Raw genomic sequence first — 17,572 nt, 5'->3', positions numbered from 1 at the left:
TTTGTCATAGACTTTAGTGGCAGAAGGATAAGGCACTGTGTCTGCACAAGAACATTGCCCTTGGCTGGCTGACTGCTGCTTAATAAAAACACGAGGGTCCTTCTCTATAGAACAGAACAGTTCTCCTGCAGTTACCAGGTAGTTGATAACTAAGAGAATTCTCCCTTTAGCTCAGGAGCCGGAGACTATATGTTTAGAAGTGAAGGAGCAGAGTTTTAGTAGTTGTTCTGCACATATACACGGTTTATGATGGAAAGGACCATTATAAAGATGATCATGATCCCACTTTCAATTGAGAAAAATCCCCATGTTCTCAAATTTTAAGGTTAAGTATCACTGACAGCTGAAGCATTGACTATCAGCTCAGGAATTCTGTTTTTTCCAAATGTATATTATTACAGGAATAGAGGGCAGAGCACTGATAATCATAGTTGCTGCAACTTGTTGCAGAGCAAGATGTTATGATGCAAAATGACCATGCAAAGATGCCCTTGGAAAGAACAAACAAACACGAACCCTGAATACTACTTTTCTTTATACAAGCGACACCCTGATGGCACACTGTTCTACTCTATGTAGCAAGGGTAAGAAAGGTGAAATGAAGCACTGAGTTTTCAATACCTGCCGCCCTGCATGGGAGTCATCTGTCCATGAGGTGTTGATGCTGGTGTTGGAGGCTTCAAGTCGCCTGGCACTTCTGTCATGGAATTACTACCAGTAGACTGGGGAGTCTGTGGACCTTGTAGGGAACCAGAATTAGCTGGCAGATTTAAAATAAAGACATATTAGATATATCAAGCAACGTACTAGGGAAGCAGCAATCATCAAGGAGAAAAGAGCTATTTTAAAATGAGTCTGCTACTCTGCTTACACACTATGCATTTCAGTATGTCAGCCTTCCTGAGCATCCCCTGAGATTGGTATAGTCAGTGTTGTACTATCCCCCATCTTTTCTAGAACTATGAATTTAGTCCATTGCCTAAAGCAATATGAATGGAAATCATCTAGGCAAAGGAGGACCTTTAATTTAAATAATAGGTCAGAGGGTACCCTCTTCATAAAATGACATAACTTCAGCACATAATCAGTACCACAATACAAATATTTATACAGCAACTTTCACCCTGAAGGATTACTTTACTAACTCAAACTGATACATAAATACTGTATCAGGAGAACTTCATAATTTAATCTACCACTGAAATGCAGCTCAGAGGTGAAATGTAGCAGCCAGTTAACAATGCACAGCAACCTTACACAACCTATAAGATAGGATGAGAGAAATACTCTATGGAAAGAATACTGTATTCTTTTTTAAATATAGAGGGAACTTTAGTTAAGAAGAAAGCAATTGCCAAAAATAGAATTTGAACACGACACTGTGGTTAACACCTCATATCTTGTGAAAATAGCAACAGAAAGTTTAACAAGTGTTAGGACCTTGGTTTTACACATCAATCAAACATGACCACAGAGAGTGGAATATACTTCAATACACTTTAGCTCTTGAAGAAATGACATAGGTAAAGCAATCTGCGAAGTACAGTATGAAAGGACATTGAAGTTCTTTGCTTCCACTCTGCACTTTCATAGCTGGTATTCTGCAGAAGTCTTCCTCTGAACTATTTATTTCAAGGAAAAGGTATCCTCATGCTTAGTGTGTATGTCTGGATTAGGTAACTCTGCAAGGCCACCCATTTCATCTGCAGCTGCATTTGTACTGAGATCTCAGTGAGGGATGGAGAGCATTTGCACCACTGGCACTCTTTCACTTTCTTAAGTGGCTACATTCTTACTATAATTACAAGGAAAGAGAGAGCATTCTGTGAAGAGTTCTATTCCAATGAGAATGAGGAGGTATATATGGCCCAATTACTGAAGATATTATACAAAGCTGGTGATGGAATACATGCACAGTGTACTTTTTAAGTAAACCTACAGATACCCTTTTAACGTTAATACCAGACGGACATTTTCACTGCATGAGATATTAGAATATTTTCCCAACTAATTTAGTTTTAGAAATCTGCTAGATGAGACTATACAAGTCCACGTATAACCTTTGGATCTGATTTGCCATGCCCCCCATTCTCAGGATCCTATTGACTTCAGTGGGAGTATCACCTGAGGGGGGCCTGCAGGATCAAATCCTTTAATGTAATTGCTGTAAACAAAGATTCACCAGAAGGAAAAAAATAGAACTCTAGAATATTTAGAAAAAAAATCTTAACTTGGCCTTAACTTTGCATTTCCTGTTTTTTTTCCCCTAGCTGGCTACAATCTGTCATGTAAACTCTTTCTAGTGCCTGGCCTGTCTACATGTGCTCAATGACTACATGACAAAAATGTGCACACCGCTGCTAGGAGAAAAAACAGAAGGAGGCAGCCAGGGTTAATCTGTTCTGATTTCTGGGAAGGGATAGTGGGTCAGAGTTGGCCCCAAATCCTAGGAATCACATCATCTTGATGGATGCAGCTCACTCTTGCTTGAAGGATGACTTGCTTCGGTTTGCTTCATTCACATCTGTATTGCATCTTGCCAATATCCGGAAATAATTCCTGCTCCTGAAACATCAGGACCTTTGCACAGCTTGTTTCATTAGTCCTAATGGTGCTATCCTTGGTTCTCAGCTTTCCCGACTGTATTTGGTTTATGCCCAGACAGTAATGAAGTTCTAAAAGCTTTTAAAAATCACTGAGCCCATTAATATATTAAGAAAAGCAAAACACAAATACAACACAAAACTCATGTGCAATTACTGTTACATTTGACTGGGAACTTTGGGTATATCTACACTGCAAAAAAACCCCAACCCTTGTGGCAGCAAGTCTCAGAGCCTAGCTTGCACTATGAGGCTAAAAAGAGCAATGTAGATGTTACTGCTCAGGCTGGAGTGCGGACTCTGACACCCAGTGAGGGGGGGAAGGTCTCAGAGCCCAGGCTCCAGCCTGTGCCTGAACATTTACACTGCTATTTTTAGCCCTGTGGCATGAGCCCCGTGAGCCTGAGTCAGTTGATCTGGACTCAGACTCACTGCTGCGGGACTTTTTTTTTGGCAGTGTAGACATACCCTTTGGGTGCTACAGCAATACACATTTAAATAATAATACTAATGAAAGTCACCATGTGCATACACAACAAACCCTTAGACTACATGAAAGAAATCGAGTAATTCAGCTGTCACACCACTCCCCCCTCCACCTTTCATCTCAAAGTATCCACTGACACCAGACAAATTCTACATTACTTCCCTGAAAAGTGAAAAAAACCAAAACTATTTCTGAGTTAAGTTATACAGATTTTTAGAGTCAATATACTAGAACCAGGTAAGCATCCTAGCATGGCCCCCTGCTATTTACTATAAAATATAATATTGCCTCATCCGCTATATTTCAAGCTTCTCTCATGATTAGAGAGTGCCAATTAAATGTTTCCCTAACCCACCCTGGGCAAGAAGAACTTAATTCAGATCTAAAAAATAAAGCTGACAGCAGTTAAAATATATTTGCAGTATTTATAGGTTGCATAAATACACCATATTTTTATTATAAAATAATAATACTCTGTTTTATAGTATTTCCTTATATAAACATGTCTTATTCAAAAAATCAGAAAGCAAAATGAGATACCCAGCTGAGAACTTGTAAGTCAAATTTCTACCTGCTGGCTGTTTTAAAAAAATGAATGGTAACAAACAGCTGAAAAATGTGCTGTACAACAGAAATGCCAATACCAGCAGAGTGAACGCAAGCTTCCCGAAACTACTTTGTCAGCATGCTTCACCTTTGACCTGGCAGGAGCACTTCTAGCGATTTGACCGCATTACAGTGTCTGTGCCTGTTAGGTTGTGGGGTGCCTACAATAACATAAGTGTGTGTGATGTGGATCCTGGTCAACTAGAAAATGGACACAGAACAACTGGCAGGCCACTGAACAGTTAATTTATGGTTTTTGAAGAGCGTTAATGTACAAAACACATTCTTCATAGCACAAAAATCTAAGCTCCTCACTCAAAACAATCGTTATTGTAGACAGGGCAGATAGAATTGCATATTATTAAGGTTGCCCGACACTTCTCATTATTATGAGACCCTGTTTTCAGCTGCTTGTAACTTTGCCAAACTTTAACCATTTGGGCTGAAATTTTTCAGACCAGGTATCTGCTTCGGGATGAATTTTTTGTTTGTAAAGTTTCAGTCAAAATGGTTTAGTTGTTTCTGGGAATAAGGCTAAGGGAAAATACATTGTTTTATCCATTAAAAAAAATCTGGTAAGTATTCTTACAGAAGCTTTAGTGCACTCATGCTTTGGAACATGGACTTTAAATCTGGTGTGAGGTGATCTTTGTGTCAGTAGTGTGTCTTTTGCTGCCTTTGTGAAAGTCCACCCTAGTCCTAAACCTTTGAAAAAATCAGTTTGCACATGCTCAGTAGTGACTTGCTAGACCACAGTTTAACTCCCCCAAGTTCCTGTCTGCACTGAGCATGCTCCAGTCTGGGGCTGGGCGGGACTCTCCCTGCAATTTCTGCTCCTGGTGGCTCTGGGCTATGCTGGATCTGGGTCTGGGCTTGGAACAAACAGCAGCAAGTCCAGCTCTTCTGTGCTCTCAATGCTCCTGCTGTCCCAGGCAGATGGGGAAGTTGCCTGAACTGAGTGCAGAAAGGAAAAGACCCAGCCCAGGAAGGATGCAGGGGTAGTAGCCTGGGACAAGGAGCCTGGGACGAGGGAATACTGCCATTGGAGGCTGATGGGGGGAGAGAAGGGTCTGGCAGTTGGGGGAAGATCAAGACTTGCTGAGCAAAGAAACTAGGACTGAGACCCAGAAGGAAACAGGGGTGAGAGGACTGGGAATCAGCAGGTCTGGGGACTGTTTGTCTGAGGGATTATGGGGGGAGACTGGAGCTAACTGGGACTGGGAATCAATGGGGTGAAGAGAAGTTGTTGGGGGGGGGAGACATATGATGAAGATGGTGTGAGGGAATAGCTAGGACTGGCTGGGCAAAGAGACTGGGAAGAGGAGCTGCGTGTCCAGGGATACTGAGATTGGATGAGAAGCCAGGGGAAGAAGACTGGGACTGGCAGCTAGTGGGAATGGGGGATGTGGAAGTGACTGGATATCAGAGGAAAGGAGATGAGAGACAGACTGGATGAGGAACTGGGAGAAGCGAAACTGGGACTGGCTGGGCAAGGAGACAGGAACTAATGATGAGGTGAATGAGACTGGGATGGGAGTTTAAAGGGTGGACTGTCTGGGTAACAACACTGAAACTAGGATGAGAAGCCTGAGGTGAAGATACTGAGACTGACCGAATAAGAAGAATGGAACAGGGACAAGGAGCCAAGGGTAGGGAAGAGACGGGACAGGAACAGCGCAGAGGGAATGTGGCAGAGAGGGTCAAGGCAGAAGAGTCTGTGCCCACTACAGCACATTTCTCTCCAGAGACTGAAATGGGGCCAAGATTCCTGAATCTCATTATTCCTCTGCTGTTGGCAAATATCTGTGAAACCAACTGGCAAAACAACTCATCGCTCTCTAGTGCTGGTCACATAGAGGATGACAACCTACTACTGCTATCAGTTATTCCATTAGCTCAAGAGGTCTGTTGGATGGATCTAAACGTTTCAACCGCTGATGAACCACATGGGTGTCAAAAGGACACCACATGATGGAACTTATTTTTTTTTCAGTTTGCTTTTTAAAAAATCTTAGGATTTACACATAAAAATATCTTATGTTAAAAGAACATTATTATTAAGGTTGCAAACTCAAGCACTCAGAAGTTAGGAAATGCCAGAATTAAGGTTGTCTGTGCTACTTAATTGGCCCCTTGTGCATACAGATTATGATACAGTCTTAAATTACATGATCACATACAATTTTTCCACAAAACCCCTGCCTCATTTAGGGCATAGGGCTGACATATTCTGGGGATGAATCAGCATTGTGTAGTGAGGGAGACTGTTGTTTGTAGGATCCTTGCCTCATTTACAGTAGAAGTTGGAAAGTATGACGTCAATGAGGAAGGGGATTACAGCAAGAGAAAGAACTGTCTCATGCTTAAGGCAACTGAATGTTGTCCTGGGAATTGGATTCTATCCTTGCCTGTATCACACAGTTCCTATGTACTGCTAGGCAAGTCACTTAAACCAAAAATTTTTCATAGGTGTTCTTCATTTACTTAGTATGAGACCCTGTGGTTTGATTTGCAGAAGTGCTGTCGACTTTGATTGCAACTGCAGTCAGTGGGAGCTGTGCTTTGAATATATTAAGTGCTATATAATGCTAAATACTCTGAAAAATCAAGGTCCAAGGTGTCTCAAATTAGGCCCCTCAGATTAGTGGATACTTTTGACCATGATCTCTCTGTGTCTCAATTCCTCCCTGTAAAATGGGATAATAACCCCTCAGCACACAGGGGTTTTGTGAAGACAAATTAATTAATGCTTGTGAAGCACTCAGATATTATACTGATGAGTAACATAGAAAAGCCTATGAGGAAATTAATAATTTTGTATTCAGAGAAGTAAATAAGGCCTTGGGCTACACAATGAACAAAATACTGAACTGGAGGAGAAAACAAAATATTGAATAACTGCTCACTAAGTGATCAATGTCCTTTCTGCGCACGGAATGAGGAATGGGTCCTTTGGGAAAAAAAACAGTATGATCATGTAATTAAAAGACTGTACCATAATGCATACGCACAAGGGGTCTGAACTAAGGCTGCACAGGCAAGTAAACTCTGGCATTTCCTAACTTTTGGGTGCCTGACTTTGCCCCCACAATAATGTTTTCTGAACATAGTTTTTGTGTATGTTATATACACAGTGCACACACACAGGGTATTTATAAATTTATACCGAGTACTGTCCCACATGTTCTAGATGCTGTGCAAATGACTGGAAGTTATGGTCTCACAGGTATGTTTATATATACTGTTAACGTATTATTACACGTATTCTCATTAGTAATACTTTTCCAGGTAGAAATCATGAAACTAAACCCTTTTGTCTGTGTGTCAAAGCTGCTACTTGCTCCTCCTTCAAATCTCTCCTTGCATCCCACTGTTGTTTAGATTTTCAATGCTATGTTGTTCTCTGACACTGTTTACATCCATCCTTGTAGCTTATCTTTTTGTTTCTATTCTGTTTAAGTTGACTGTAAACTTCTTAAAACAGGGATCCTGTCTCGTTACTTTGTGAAGTCCTACATAGGCACTCAGTACTATAAAACAAAACAACAACAACAGAGAATTAAAAAGAAGGAAACAGACAATTATTTGAAGTGTTTAAGCTGTGCACACAAGACAATACAGCTGACTGGCGATGGCCAGAAAAATACTCCTCTGTGTCTAGTCAACTAGTGTAATATGTGATTTTTCAACAACAAAAAAGCCTGAGCAGCACCTGCCTTATAGGTGCCACTGTAGATTTTAAAAAATTGAAAGAAAACTGTCTGAAAGCAACATTTTCATCATGGCATCCTTCACAGCCTCCTATATGGACCAATTTGCTGCTAGCTGCATGAAATTAGCACCTCAGTGGCTGCTTCCTTAAAAGGCCTGCAATGCTAGGGAATGTGGTTTCAGGAAGGACTCTTTATTTACAATAGTTCAAATGTGCAGTTAATAAAAACAGAAAAAAATTATTCCTCTTGCCAGAATTATTTTTCCTTCAGAAAAAAAAAAAATGCAACCTCTTGAAACTCCATTACTAGGATGCCTGACATGCTCTCGCTAGGATATCCCTACCTTTTGCCAGAAGCTACAAATGTATACGCTAAAGTAAACAATGGAAAGGTTACTGAAGGTTAAGTACATTCACATACTTCAGACTGAACAGCCAGACGCCATGCTGGGAAGATAATTTACACAGTATGAACCCAGTGCCCTAATTCTGACTAGGATGGGGGTGGGGAGGGAGAGTTAGTCAGATATGCCACAGGTCTACAGTGAACAGAGGTCAGTCAGAGGGCACCTTTATTTATAACCCAGACCCTTTTCTCATTTATCTTCCACTGGGGATTCCCTCGTTGGGTACATGACAGGTTTTGTGACATCACCTGTCAGCTAATAATAGAAATTCAGTCAGCCACCTGCCAGTAAAGATGGATGGGTTTTTGGTTACAAACTTACTAATTGAATGACTGGCTTTTTTCCCCGCCTCCCCAAGTCTTGTCTCTGCTGCCAAGGGAACACAGAGAACAAGCTGTTGGATCTCTGTGTTACAACAGAGCACAAACTTTCACAGGTTTGCTATCATATGATCTGTGTGAGATCGTCAAGACCAAAGTCTTGTCTGGATTTTCCTCAGGAGTGCCCCAATCTATCGCTGAATACTGCCCACCATTCACTAGGTGCTATGCATATGACAGGAAGGTATGGTCCCACATATATGTTTACATATTTTGTTAAGATATATTACTCATATTATCATTAGCAATATTTTCCAGTTGGAAATCAGGAAACAGAACCCCTTTCTCTGTGTGTCAAAGCTATGACCTGCTCCTCCTTCAAGTCTCCTTACGTCCCACTTTTGTTTCGATTTTCAATGCTACGTTGTTTTCTGACACTGTCTACATCCATCCATGAGCTAACTCACAGCCAATTCTGAGCCAGTACAATAATGAGTAACAAACCCCAAATACACAGGCTAACAATGGCCACCACTTCCAGAGTCACGTGTACCCAATTGATCTATTTATTGTGGCTAGCAGAATTTCTTTTCTGACCAACTAAAGAATCTATAGTGTCAGAATGAAAAACAGATCATATATGCTGGAAGCTTTTGGCAATTTGCCTCCTGGCAATCATTAGCGTTTTATCATAATGGTCGCCTTGTATTTTCAATTTAGAATTTTCCACAACATTCATATATAAAACACTAACAAGCTTATGGCATTGTCTTCACAAGAATCTCCAACAAGCATTAGCATCCCAGATAGAACACTTATGAGGATCTTGCTATTCCCTAAGTGCTTGTTTGTCTGCAAGAAGCAGCTCTATGACACATTCAAGGCCATCTCTTCTCATATGATTTCTGAGTGGACTGGAGAAGTTCAGATAGTAGCATACATCCAACTCATGCTTTAAAATGGACAAGTAGAACAAAAACAACAGTAAGTTGGCTGAGGTGTGTCTGACTCTGGCCTCCACTGAACAAGGCCCACTGACCTACTGCTTTGCTGAACTAGTCCAACTCTTCCTTTGGAGTTGCTGGGATATTGAATTATCACAGGCAGCCTTGAATTGTCACAGGCAACACAGACAGCTAAATTCTACCTTCAGTTACCACCCATTCTCACTAAAGTCAATGGAGTTACAAGAAGTGTAAGCGATGGTAGAATTTTGGTCCCCTGACCTCCTTATGTAAACCACTGGGCTAACTCACTAGCCTGTGTACCAAAGAACACTCTTCAGTCACAGGATTTCAGTCCCTTTACTTCAGGACTTTGGTTTTATTTCTTCAAAACAAAACTGTTTGATACAAGTTCAACATACCAATCATGTGCTTTCTCCCGACCCAGGGTCTTCTGCAGGAGCCTATCTACTCCCTGAAACTCTTACATTCCTTCCTAGCCTGCTCCTCGCAGGATTCCATTCCACAGGCCATCTACCAGGGAGTAGCATATGAACTCTGAGCTAACTCCACCAAGGGGCTGCAATGCAGAGCATTACAAAGCATAACTCTTAGGCTCTCTGCTGCCTACTCAGAGTCCTCAGCCACAAGTTAGGTGTCCAGACTCTGCATAAAATACATGGGTCATGTTAGGCATCTAGGAAAGGGAGCCTCAGAAGCCAGCATACTGAGTGGGGAGCCACCTAAGCTAGCCGGGAGTGAAATGCAGAAGAAAAGGGCAGGGCTTGGGGCCCAAATTCACAAAAGTACTTTGGCACCCAACTCGCAGCAATCTAGGCCTTAGGTGCCTGACTGACAGGCCAAGGAGGTGCCTATGCTGGAGTTAGATGCCTAAGGCAGATCTGTCCTTTCTCAAGAAGAGAGAGACAGAGACTGACTCTGTAGCCCCAGGTAAGTCCTTTCTTGGAGGAGGAAGAAAGAGAGCGAGCTTGACTTTATAGCCCAGTGGTTAAGTGCACTCACTGGGGAGGTGGGATAATCAGGTTCAAGTCCAGGTTCCAAATAATATGTAATTATTTATACACAATGAAACAGTTGCAACAGGAGAAAAGAGGGAAATCCCACTCAGAATACTCAATAGCCCAGTGGTTAGAGCACTCACATGGGAGACCTGAGTTCAAATCTCTGTTCCAAATCAGGCAGACCAGCAATTTGATTCTGGGTCTTGCATATCCCAGGGAAGTGCTCCTTGGCTACTGGGTATTCTGAGGACAGACTGACATGCACATGCATGAAAAATTTCTGACTTGCTTGCCCCCAATTGTCTTTTGTGCAAGGCCTGATCCAATAGGCATGCTCAGAGATATGCTTACTGGCATGGGCCCTGCTGGTGAATGACTCATTTGAGAATCCTGCTGGGGCGTAGGCATGAGTTAAGGCACGAAGCAGCTTCTAAGTTGTGGAGTAGCTATAGGCCACAGGTGGCTTGGCACTTGCCCACCAGAGGAAACTTTGATGCCTATAAGAATTTAGGTGCCTACAGGGTAGGTGGCAGCTGAGTGGTGATTTTGAGAATGTCAGTAGCACCTAAATGTTGGAGTTCGGTGCCTAGGTACCTTTATGAATCTAGCCCTCAGTTCCTCCCCTGACCCAGAGACTCTGGCAGGATCCTTTCTACTGCCTGAACCTCTTCTTAGCAACTGAGCTACTTGCTGGTTTTCATGAAGACCATGCGATCTTCAAGCTGTCACCTGAACCTCAGCCTCTTAGAATCAGCTGCAAAACAGGTGACTTGTCACAGGAGGGGGTTAAGTCCAACTCCTTAAAGGCAACCCTACCCTTCTTCATCATGTATTGATTTAGGTATCAATATCGCAACTGGTTTTGTGTAGCTGAAGCAGGCTTCAGAAAGGCTACTGTGTGCCTGCACAGAACCAATCTCATGATGTCTTAATGTTTAAAAGCAACAACCTTTTAGTCTACTGCTTCCTGTTCCAGTGGGCTCCTGCTCCATTTGCAAGCCAAAGATAGATGGATTACCTAAAGAACATCTATAAGCCTACTGCTTTTGTGCAGTTAAAACATTAATGTTGCCATAAACTGAAGAAAAAGAAAAAAAGAGCCAACTGTTAAGAGAACAGGCCCTGTACTTTCTGCAGCATCTATAGCTCAGCGGGATTTCATGTACTAAAGCTGATACACACTGGGAAAGCCTTTTTCCACACAGAAGTGCAGCCCATTCAGTGACACAAGTTCTTTTCCAGTAAACAAAATAAACCTTGAGATCATTGCTTGATTCCTCCCCTCTACTGATCCCTATGTCCAGCTGTGTTTTTATTTTGGAAAAATCGTTTCAGTTCTGCTCCCAGACAGATTGTTTGAACTGAACGTAATGTTGCGATAAATTCAAACTTGGACTTTGCAGTTTTCATTTACAGTTTCAAGGTGCACATGGAACTGCAGGGCAGCCCATGACATTTCTCTGCTTTTGTTCAAGGTCTGGATATTTAAATCAAGATTCTTTAACACAAAATTCAGACAGTTTTATGATGATTGTCCCTGAACCACTAACCAAAATTACTGAATGGCAACACTGTAAGGGAGTTGGAGAAAGGAAGAGGGAAGCAAAATATTTATTTATTTTTAGTTTTGCTGTTTAATTCAAATAAAAAGTTCTTTTCCTTTTCCCTAATGAGTCTTAATGGTTTCAGCTCCATTTACTGGTCCTTGCTGCAGGTGATGCAGCCAAATCCAACAGCTTTCAATTTTTAATAACCGTGCATGTGCTGGCTAATCTAAACTCCCTCTAGGGAGTCAAATACTGTGACTGCTGTTCTTGTTTATAATACGTAGGCCTTTCCCCCTCCTAAACTTGTGTTTCAGTGTAACATGCTTGCTTGATACATTAAATACCTATTGTTGGGGTACACGATAACCTTAAGTATTTGTAAGGTATAAACATTTAGGGTGTTATACAGGGGTGAACATAGTGGTGATGGAAGGTAAATTTGAACTGAATATCAGGAAAATATTCATAACACTGAATTCTATTAGACTATGAAATGTCTCTAACAGGAAGCAATTTAAGCCCTATCATTGGAGACATTTACAATACTGGACAAACACCAGAGTGAGCATCACAAGAAATAACCCTACCTGGCAATTGAATGTAACTGCATGACTTAATAGGTCATTGCTATTTCTAATATCTATGACAGAAGGTCATAAACTAAGGGGACAGCTGGCTGGTTTCCTGGCTCTTCTCCTTATTTCCAGCTGCTAAAAGAAATCAAGTTATATTAAATACTTCCCTAAATTCACATTTCTGTGTAAGCAACTGTTGTCGCTTTCACAGGGATGACACTATGTTGCTAATGAGAGGAGGAGGCCTATGTAATAGTGAATGCCCCCCATTCACTATGTATCTATGAGATTATTGTGTATTAAACAGTACTCCACACCAGGAGGGAGTCTGAGAATCTCATCTTTCTGATTCACACTTACAAAGGTCTTTGCCCTTCTGTGATTCCATGCAGACAGAAAATAGTGCACACCAATTATAAGTCCTCTTTTCCTCTTCTGCTTGAAGCCAAAAGGTTAAATACTCCAAAAGGCAACAAAACCTGCTATTTATTCTTTCACATGCGTAACATGTTACTCCTATAGCTTTCTCTAGCTTGAATGTCAATCATGGTTGTCATTTTACGAGTCTTGAGTTGAATGTAGACAGAAAAAACCAAATTTCACTCTCCTGACTACTTCAAGCACCATACTGTACATGAAGATTCATTAACCAAAATCAACCATTTCAACTGCAGTGCCCTTCTACAGCTGCCAACAGGATACAGACAGTGCTGCTAGCACTCAATCTAATACACAGGATTAGCAACAATGGCAGAGGATAGTGACCTAGTCTATAAACGACAAAACTTGATACTGTACTATGGGTGTTCTCTAGTCTTGCAACTCTCTCCATTTGCCAGGCATTTCAAATAAACAGTAGTGGAGCAGCAGGCTGAGTTCCATTTATTGGGCCAAAAGCTGCCATCCTTACTCACACTGAGTAGTTCTTTTACTTGCCGGTAGGACCATTGAAATTTGGCTCCAGATTTCCAATAGTTGAAGTGTGGATGGCAGAATCCAGCTCTTCCTTACTTTATTTATTTATTCCTAGGTATCTGATGTCTTACAGAGACCAAATGCAAGGGATGGAACATCCCTGTAGAACACTGCTGTTATTGTTTCCATTTAACAGTTTGATTGTTAGAATGCTTGTATTTTTCAGAGAGATACAAAGAAATGCTTAAAGATGTATGGGCATATACCCATCTCTGCAGTCTACCCCTTAAGAGTTAACTTTCATACTGTCTTGGAACCAGTTCAGAACACAAATAGGATCCCCAAGGAGTATTTTTTTAGCTAGCTTATCTAAGGTTAGCAAGGGATGCTTCCAAAATGTTTGCTGGGACAGGAGATTTGAGAGATGCAGGATGCAGTCTAGTGAATTATTGTGTAAGAGACTGTAGTTCTTCTACTTACCAGGAGATGGCGGCTGAATCTTAGGTTGTTTCTTAGTATCTCCAGTGCTGAAGACTTCTGGAGGGGGCTCCTCCCCTCTTTCTATCTTACACTCAAAGGCAAACAGGTACTGAATATACTGTTTTTTCAGGGAGCTGGCGGCGCTGCTTGAAGTGCCAACATTCAGGTTGGTTGCCAACTCACGCCACTTCTTGTTTTTATTAACCTAGCAAAATAAATGGCAGAAGTATTGGTTTGCAGCAAGGCGGCTTGTTTAAAGCCAAGAGGAAAAAGAACACAATGTCTTGGTTTACTTTTTTTATTTGCCTCTTTTAACTAATGCTCATTACTCCCCCACTCAGTAGTGCACAGACAGCGTTTACAGTTATAAAACCATTAAGGAACTTGCTGATAGCTACATAAAAAGCTTGTTGAGAGTCTTCTGCATGGTGCATCTTTTAAATGCCTTGCACTCCTCCAAGCTTGTGCTGTTCAGTTAGCTATTTATCTCCATTCAAATACACACTCACTGACTCTCTGACACACACACACACCCTATTCTAATTAAAAAAGCAGCTTCTAAAAACTAATTTAAAAAGCAATAACAATGTTATTCTGCAGTTTAAGTGTTTCAGCACTGATATGAAAAACGTTTCCTCCAGAACAGCCACCAGCTGTTAGGTAGTTTAGCCTGTAATTTCTGGTTCAAATCCTTTCACTTTAAGGCTTCTTGTGGGATTGATCAATGATCCCATTGCAACAGGAGATGCAGAGTCAAGTGAGGCCCCTTATTAATTAAGGCAGACTTCAAACACACCGGGACAATGCAGTAATGTTCTGTATTACAGCTCTGCTGATACAAGCATGCCATTGGTGTGAGCCTTGTTTTGTTGCGTATGCCAGAGTACTGAAAGGGCCTGTTCAAACTATGCTCTTAGGTTGAGGCACACTGGATTTGCCACACCAGATCAGACCATTGGTCCAGCAGTGCCTCTACCAGTATTTTTCCTTTAAACAACAGTGAAAATGCCCCAATGTGCATCAAGCTAGATGTGCAGTGCTGGGTATGATCCTATGAGGTGCTGAGCACCACTGAAGTAAATGGAAGTTGAAAGAGCTCAGAGTCTCTTAAGATTATATCCTGGGGGGGAGGGGCAGGAAAGGGGAGCTTACTTCTTGAATGCTATGATGATCAGTTTATGTCCTGAAGCATGAGATTTTATCACCTATTTTAGCTTAAATAGCTACAAAGTTTATTACTGGTCATATCTGTTGCCAACCCTATATGCCAGCCAAGGAGATATTTATATAGTTTTTATCTTTGTGTTCAATAACCCTTCACAGCTGCCAGATAGGATGGTTCTCTTGGCAAAAGAGTTAATTACAAGCAGACTGGCATGGCCGAGTGAAGTTTTATTTTCTCTGTGTATTCCAGGTACATCTGGCAGCAATCTGGGGGTCAAAGAGAAAGTGATTTTCATAAACTGGCACTTCTGAAACTTAAACCCCCAATCACACAGCCCTTTTTTGCCCATTTACTTCGCACTATGTGGTATACCACAAACACGCTGCATAATGCATGCAGAAGTACTCAGTGCCCAAATGTCCAGTGTACTGGCATATAAAGTGAGGCTGCCAACAGCAGGTCTACCCAGGCTTTGGAAGAGGGAAACAAAGCGCTATTTGGGGTACCCTGAAATGCAATGCTTCAGGAGGATAAATATGCACCATCGCTGCACATCTACAGCCTCTCACTCACTGGGCAGAGATCATGAAACGTGGAGAGAAGTGGTAGGGGCAACTATGCTTTTCAGGTAGGCACCATCCAACTATATTTAAATAAATCTCATTAGATGAACATGTGCATTTCTCTGTAGCCCTAACCAAAGAATACATGTTAACATGCCCATAGTGAACGATCAACCTTTGTGGCCTACAAACCTATAAATCAAGTTCCTTTCAAAACTGTATCTGAGTGGGACAGCATCTCCTCACTGGTAATACATGTTGGTCCATATTGGAAAGTAAGCTTGGGCCCAAAATATGTTTTTTAAAAAAATAAATAAGAAATGACCCTTGTTATAAACAAACATGCAGGCCTTTTTAGGATTTCAAATTTCATCTCCCACTTGTCTTATATTTAATGGTTTAATATTAACCAATTGTGTAGAAGCATTCGAGCCCCTCTAGACACTGAGTCAAATGCTGTAGCTAGACTTAAAAAGAGGGCTGCAGAGTGTTATGACCAATAATAAAGTTTGCAAGTTCAGGAAAACTCCGGGGCACACATCAGCTGGTCATTGCAAAAGTCAGAATGGAATCCCACCTTTCATCCATGGACAACATTTAACAAGTGGAAAGGTACAATACACTAGATTTTTCTACCTTTCTCTGCGGCATCAGTTAGCATCTCTGGACTTGAATGACCATGGTCTAATTCAATATGCTATATCATGCTATGTAGAGTACTACTGTTAAAATCAGCAGTAATCACTGTTAGAAGTGGGTTTCCAGAACTGGCTAGGTGGGAGGATTACCAGCAGCTCACTTTCCATGGGCCCAATTCAATACAACATACTTCTGTTTTCAGATTGTGTGTTTTAGTGTAGTGATCATGTGTATTTTAGTTACATCTAACTCAAAATTTAGAGCCTGATCCTGCAAAGTGCCGATCACCCTCAATTCCCCTTAATTCAGTTCGAGTTGTGAGCTCTCACCATCTCACAGGAAGCATTCAGCACACAGCAGGCCTGGGCCAGCAACGCAAAAAGAAGGTTTTGAATCCCAAATCCAATACTAAATGTTAAGTAGTAGGAGTATCTACTCTATTTCAAAGTGCTCCACAAACATTAAAGGATCAATCCGGCTCTAAAGACATGAATGGGATTGAACCTAAATAAGTTAATGTTCACAGCATCTGTGTGAGTCAGGCAACTATTACTAACCCCGATTCGCACGTGGGAAAAGGAACCTCATATTCTCTCATCTGTGACATCCAGGCCTCATATTTACTCTCAGTGGGAAAGATAAGGTTCAGTGCAGCAATCTGTATGTCTGACTTCTACCAACATCTTTTTTATTTGCAGCCTCTTCCCCAGTCTACCCTCCTGCCTTTAAGGTAGGTTTCCCCATTATTGATTATTATTGTATTTATATAGATTGAAACAATGCAAAACATGTGCTAAGTATTTTCCAAACACAGAGGAAAACACAGTCTCTTCCCAGCTGAGTGTACCATCTAAACATACAGAGGGAAGAAGAACGGTTTGGGACAGACATTGCTTGCAAATTACATACTCCGGCCACTTCCTAAGAGATTTGAACTGACTTTTCCTAGAGGCACTTCCCTGTCTGAGATGGATGGATTTCAGGCGCTCTCTTTTCTTCCATCTCTAGAACAGCTGTTTCCCATCACCTGTTTTGATCTTCTTCCATGTTTCTAACCCTTCTCTTTAATCCAATGGCCCTCTCTTCTGATTCTCTCTTAGCACTACTAGAGTGCCTTTGATCGCACAGCAGCCTAAGCTCCCTTGACACTAGGCAATTTAGAGCCACACTGTGCACTATGAGAGCACTTGTGGGGTCCAAAATGAACCTCAAGGCTTGTTTACATAAACCCTGAGTTCATGGCAAGCTGGGGTGTAAATCTACCCCAAACTAAGCGCTCGTGTGGACCTTGCCACTGCGCACTAAAAGTTCAAACAGCTTTGAAACAGGAGTAGATTAAAGCATACTACAGAGCTTTTAGTATGCAGCAGCAGGATCCACATGGTCAATTAGTGCATGGCAGGTTAGTCTGGGTTAGATTTACACATGAGCTTACTTACCCTCAAGCATTAGTTACACTGAAACTTCCATGTCTTTTCCTCCTTGTTTTCAGGGAAGAATTTGTAATGCTGCAACAAGCAGAAAATATTCTAGGAGGAATGCAGGGCTAAGTTTTTGGACGGTCTAGTTTCATCCACTTCCGCTCAC

General features: G+C 41.5%; 1 protein-coding gene across 17 annotated transcripts in view; it reads right to left on the bottom strand.

Annotated features, from left to right (window-relative positions):
- The window catches only part of ARID1B (AT-rich interaction domain 1B), a 446,074-nt gene that overhangs the window by 21,681 nt on the left and 406,821 nt on the right, over positions 1-17,572 (bottom strand). For all 17 annotated transcript variants that reach the window (XM_032799678.2, XM_032799682.2, XM_032799685.2 and 14 more), the window contains 2 exons: positions 13,619-13,823; positions 622-760 (listed from right to left, as the gene is read on the bottom strand). In XM_032799678.2, the coding sequence (XP_032655569.1) occupies positions 622-760; positions 13,619-13,823 (344 nt within the window). The remainder of the gene's footprint in view (positions 1-621; positions 761-13,618; positions 13,824-17,572) is intronic.

The sequence above is a fragment of the Chelonoidis abingdonii genome, chromosome 3, assembly GCF_003597395.2.
Source record: "Chelonoidis abingdonii isolate Lonesome George chromosome 3, CheloAbing_2.0, whole genome shotgun sequence".
NCBI lineage: Eukaryota > Metazoa > Chordata > Testudines > Testudinidae > Chelonoidis > Chelonoidis abingdonii.
The sequence above is the reverse complement of the archived record's forward strand: the minus strand, read 5'-3'. Positions and strand labels throughout refer to the sequence as shown.